At 41.8% G+C, this 6000-nt stretch overlaps 1 protein-coding gene across 1 annotated transcript; it reads left to right on the top strand.

Moving 5' to 3' along the window:
- Nucleotides 1-3392: 3392 nt before the first annotated feature.
- Nucleotides 3393-5552, top strand: prok2 (prokineticin 2). The gene is given in 4 exon segments (XM_041961577.1): nt 3393-3420; nt 3423-3628; nt 5002-5127; nt 5427-5552. Coding segments are annotated over 4 exon segments (486 nt in total).
- Nucleotides 5553-6000: the final 448 nt, after the last annotated feature.

Below are 6000 nucleotides of genomic sequence, written 5' to 3'. Positions count from 1 at the left end.
ATTGCAGATGGTAGAGAAGGATGGAATCGGTGGATGAGCAAATGACGGCAGCTCTGGCTCCGCTGCAGTGTGTGAAATCCAACATGTCTCTGTGTGGACATGGCTCATCCTCCTGCACTCTGCTGGTCAGCCGCCCAGGGAAATGTCTTTTGTCAAGGATGTAAGCACTATGTCGTGCCTCTCTTCCTTTGTCAAATCTTAACCATTAGTGTAAAAACACACGCTGCCACCGAGGAGCCGGGGATGTCGAGCCTGTCTGTCAGGTTGCCAAACACTCCCGCCTTGATGCTTTCTTTCACCACTGCACTTCCATCAACCCCCCCTAAAGATTACAGAACACCACTAAGGGTTGTCCACCACTCTTTGTCTCTGTAACTTGGCAATATCGATACAGAAACAACTGAAGAGCTGCAAAAGACAAGGCAGAGATGCATTCACTGAATTTTTCCAGAAGAAGGCATCATTCTATGATTCACTGTGGAAATGAACTTTAAGGTTTCAGCCGTTTGAATGTACAAAAGTGGGTTTTGTCCTCATGATTTAACACAGCATGTGGATGATAAACATGTTTCTGGTAGTAAAAAGTTGCTGTAATAAACCAGATTTGATTTTGCTGGTGTGCAGCGTTTTGTTCAGTCTCTCTGTTTCGGGGCCCTCGGCTCCTGCTGTGTGCTCGCTCTGTACTTTGATTCAAAGCAGCGGCACACAGTTTGAACACACACACAATGCAAAACCTTCTATCTATCTCTGCTACCTGGTATCACTACGCAGCGGCCCTCACAACAAACCAACAAGTTCAAATAGCAGCAGAAGAAGCCGGTTGGCCTGCAAAACCTCATGCCTTGTACAGCCGGTTCTCCCTCGTAAGACACCCCTCCAGCGGCTCCAGTGCAGAACGCCCCACGCCTCAGAGGCAGCTGCAACACCATCAATCAGCGGGAAGACAGAATAGTTCAGCCATCAGTTTTGACTTCCTCAGCAACATTCAAGAAACAGCAGACCTGACTGTCTGGAAAGGGGGCGCCATATTATTGGACTATCACACCAACCTCTAATAACAAGGAAAAGAACATTGGACAGACACCCACACACACCACTGTTCCCCCAAAGTTATTCCCCATTGTTTGTCATAATGATTCTTTGTCACTCATATCATGCTTATCACTCGATACAAGCACCACAGCATCAGACATAATGAGCCCGAAGCTCAGCGTGGAGCCGAGACGTGTTCACTCAGATGTTTTGTTCTATACGCTGTTGTGGGCAAATGAGGTGTTGGAAATGTATCACAAGATTTTCTGCAGGATTTTTCTGCCTTTGAGTCAGGCTTTCAACATCTGATGGGACGTGCACACACATCTGTATTTGCAGAGCGGCTAATAGGAACGTCCCCTGTGATTGGCCAAAGTCCCCCATCACCGCAGGATCACGACATCATGAGAGCTGAGAATCCAACTGGCCAGGCTTAAAACGATGTGCTCGTGGTCGAACCAAAGTCATTTGGACCAATCAGATTCCTATGGGGAGCTACTGGCAGCTACGGGCGTGGTTTAGATGTGATGAAAACATGGATTGTTTGAAAGCAACGACGACTCCTGAAGGTCTGGAGAGGATTTCTTCACTGAAAGAAGAGCAAGGAACGACACTGAAGGCTTAAAGATGTTTTCGCTCATCTCCCAACAAGAGTCCTACTACAGCATATGGTTCATTGATTTGATTGGTTAAAGTTAACCGGATAGACGGTAATAGACAGATGGTTCATCCAATCACCTGCCAAGTATTTTTTTGAAGGTGGCTGCCCTTTTCCAAACAGTTTCCATGGACAACTTCCCAGATGGTTCTGTGTAACAACCCATCTGACGCTCAGGTTAAGATTTTCCTAAGCCAAGAGGAAGTGCAGAAGTCTATTCTTCTCTCAGACCCTTGAATTACAATATGCTGCAGGATTATTATAGATTTTTTGCCCAGTGACGCAAAAAAAAACCCTGCTTTGACCATGCACTTCACTTCAGAACAACACGTAGAAGAAGAAATGTCTGCTGTCAGACAGCCACTGGTAGTGCTCTGAAATGTGAGTCCTTATGAAGATGAAGCATTTTCTTCAGCTGTTGCTCATTTTGGATTTTCTGAATTGTTTGTTTCTTTTCAGTGCTCCTCTGTCCAGGGTTTCTCTATGCAAGCAGTCCAGTCATTTGGTGTGCTGTCTATTCAAGGATTCAAAGTGTGCAGTGATCAGCAAAGCGTAGTAATGACAGTTGCACCATTTAGACTACGCATGCCAAGTCATTAAAGATTTTGGCACCAATGGTGATGTTCTGGATGTAGCTCACTAAAATACTAATGATTGTTCCATTATCTTTGTAAGTAATATAGTGCGTTTATATAGTTTTGTTTTCACTGGCACCACAGACGCAGTAGAGATTTAAGGCTAAGCTGCTATTGTACCTGGATACTGTTTGTGTTAATCCTCACTGGATAAAACTCATGTCATCATCTTTTAGATTATCTGACATCAAATCTGACAGGAGAAAAACATACAAACATGGTTGTTTGAAATCTTGTTGTTGTTATTCTACACATGATAGCTATTAAACCGCTGCTTAAAGTCAGTTAGTGGTATGGAGGGCTGCAAACCTACAATGATATGAAACAGTGAAAATCAGCACTGAGAAGTTCGAACCTTTCCTTGTTATACGAGAGTATTATAAACGGTTGATGTGTATGTTTCTGTCTATCGATTAATCAATGAATCGATTAGTTGTTTCAGTCCTACTGTCTTGGAATCGGGACACTGCAGAGATCACCACGCTCGTCCTTAGATTGAATGTATTTGGACAAGCACACAGGCTCAGTCTGAGTTGAAATGACGTGGAATAAACACGTGCCCTGTAATAGGCTGGTATAGTTTATCTGTAATGAGACTCATCCTCTCCATGCACAGTGTTGGAGTACGTTGCTCTTGTAAATGACCGTTGTTGTAACTCAGAACAATCACAAATCCGTTTGAGACTTCAAATAAGTCACCTGTGCCGCTTTAATGCTATTTATTTTCAGGAGTACAGTAGCCTTGTTTCATCAGTTGTGAGTGGGGGAGTGGGATTGAAAAGATGCATTCAGAGCTGTGGCCTTGGAGTCTAAAAAGACGAGGAGGGAAAGACGCGAACAGGATGCCACAGTGAAAACGTCTGCATTGATCCTGATCAGCTTTAGCATATCTTAGCGTGGCATAGACTTTGTTTTTGCTATGAAAACATGAATTCATTGCATAGGAAAAGAGGAGTGCCTGAACGATGAAAGGCAGGGGCATTGTCATGATAAAGTTTACCTTGGTCGTTTTTTTTTTGTAGCCTCTGTGAGGTGATGCTGGTGTGAGTGAGTCACTGAGTTTTTGAATGGCGGGCTGGGTTTATAAACCTCTGCCTGTCCTCAACACATGAATCCAGAGGCCACTTGTCTCTGCGGTCTGTCACGTATGCGCATGCAGCAACGTCTGACAGCCTCAGCATCCTTACTTTCCACCCTGGAGGGCACAGGAGCACAGAGACAGCTCTTCATCATGAGGTCCTTCTGCCTACTGCTCTTCTCCCTGTTGTTGGTGTCCCATGGATCTTCAGCAGTCATCACAGGGGTAAGTGGAAGCAAACAGGCTCGTAGCTGACGGGGCATTAGAAAGCTCTCGGAATAGGCAGAGCAAGTATTCACTTTTAAAATTGCTATTTTCTTTAAAAGAAAATGCTGCCTGGTGTACATTGCTAATATTTTCCATCTCTCAATGGCTAAAAAAATTAGCATTAGCTATACCATCAAGAATGCAGTCATTTTTTTAACACTTTGAATATGAAATCAATCTCTTCAGCACAAAAAGAAACTTTCCAAAAGAAAATATTACAGTAAAGGACAAATATTTCAAATAGGTATATAAAGTGACACTGCAGCAAAAAGACTTTTATGTGCATCTTATTTATGCTCAGACCAAAGCCTCACTGTAACATTTGTCTTTCAGTTGTCATTTTTTTCCCTCATGTAGGCAAAAGGTGTTTGAATTTGAATATTTTTTTATTATTAATGTAAAAGTTTGGCTCAGGAAAAATGTAAGGACATGCTGCACTTAACATGAATCATTAAATATATTATGTCATATAATGTATATATATATAGCATGTGTGTGTATAATGTGTTTGTGTGTGTGTATATATATTATGTATACTGGTGGGGTGAATCATTGAATCATTTCTCTATTCATAGTCAGGATTTATATAATTCCATGAGCATAAATCATGGCCATAACCTGCTAATAAAACACTCATCCCTGTCACAGCCGCGCTCCCACACTGTGCTGCTGATGTGAATTGAGAGAGGAGCATGCAGCCATAAAACAGAAAGTGATTTTCATACACGTCTGTCACATGAAATCACTTCTGTTCCTCCTCATTGTGTTCCCTTCATCTCATCCAAAGTGAGAGCTGTCACTCAGCTTCTCATCCAGACACTCATAACAATAAATCGCCACCAATCCAGAAGTGTTTTGTTGAGGTATGACGAATGCTGCAACAACACTAAGCATAATATATATGCGTAATAACACCAGGCATAATATTACTGTTGAAGTAGCACCAGTTTAACACATTTCTCACTAACACACTGCCTCCATTTTCGTGTTAATACCATAATTAACACATAATTATATTTATATATGAACTATATACGTTAAATAATGAATTATGACACCAGTTACACCAGTGACAGCTGTTCATTGAATTTAGGACCACATTTTATTAACAATTTTACAATACCAAACTTTAGTCATATCAATAAGGAATTGATTACGTGAACTAGAGTACAGCATTAATTGTTTGCAAGAAATTGTTATTTCATTAAGATTTCAATGTTGTTTCTACAGGTCCATAAAACTAATGAGTCTTTTATTGGTGTGTAAGTCATTAATAAGTATATTAATTAATATGCATGTTTATGTGTGTATGTGTGTGTGTGTGAGTATAGGCCTGTGAAAAGGACTCTCAGTGTGGAGGGGGGATGTGTTGTGCGGTGAGTTTGTGGATCCGCAGCCTGCGTATGTGCACGCCAATGGGACAGGAAGGAGACGACTGTCACCCTATGAGCCACACGGTGAGATCATCTACTGAGAGACTCTCACATGTCCACACAGCAGCAGTGCATAGTCTTTATTACCAAGGTGCAGAGATTTTCTGATCCTGAAGTTTGGTTATACCTGTGCCTGTCGCCACATTCAAATTTAGGTAGCCAAGAATGTGACTTTGCTTTTTGTGTGATCACTTTCAAAGCACCTAGACCCTCCCCTTCAAATTCACACAAGTGTCCAGTAAAACAGCCTCCCTCTGCCTGCACTGTGCCCGAGGAAAATGAAACAAATCTCATACCAAAGGTGTCTCTCTCTCCACCTCCAGGTTCCTTTCTTTGGGAAAAGACTCCACCATACGTGCCCCTGTCTGCCCAACCTGTCATGTGTCACCATAGAGGAGGGGACATCCAAATGTCTTTCACCATACAAGTATCCAGACTACTACCTCTGAGGACCAACACTTACAGTTACACTATTTGCTACCTGCACTGTAACTACCTTTAAAAGCCTGTTTCCACTCTTTTTTTGTTTGTTTGTTTTGAATAAAACTAAATATTTAATAGTGCATCATCATTTTTGGTTAAGGTTTAATTAAACTCTATAACTAAAGGGAAAATTCCACTTGCTCACTTTTGCACCCAGTAAAATATTGACTATGATCCCAGGTGGGGAAAGATGACGGCTCCCTGCCGTCACACAGTGTTGTGTTGCAAATATTACAGCAATGCACTGTATACTGTAGTTTCAACCTCAACATGCACAACTTTTCCACCTTACATACCTGAATGTTCTTTACCTCTGCACACCAAAGGTTTGTTTCTAGATTGCGTTTTTGCTTTGTTTCACTTTTTACTTTTGTCACAGATGTTTCTCACTGTGTGAAATACAGACGTCTCACA

The sequence above is a fragment of the Chelmon rostratus genome, chromosome 2, assembly GCF_017976325.1.
Source record: "Chelmon rostratus isolate fCheRos1 chromosome 2, fCheRos1.pri, whole genome shotgun sequence".
NCBI lineage: Eukaryota > Metazoa > Chordata > Actinopteri > Chaetodontiformes > Chaetodontidae > Chelmon > Chelmon rostratus.
The sequence above is the reverse complement of the archived record's forward strand: the minus strand, read 5'-3'. Positions and strand labels throughout refer to the sequence as shown.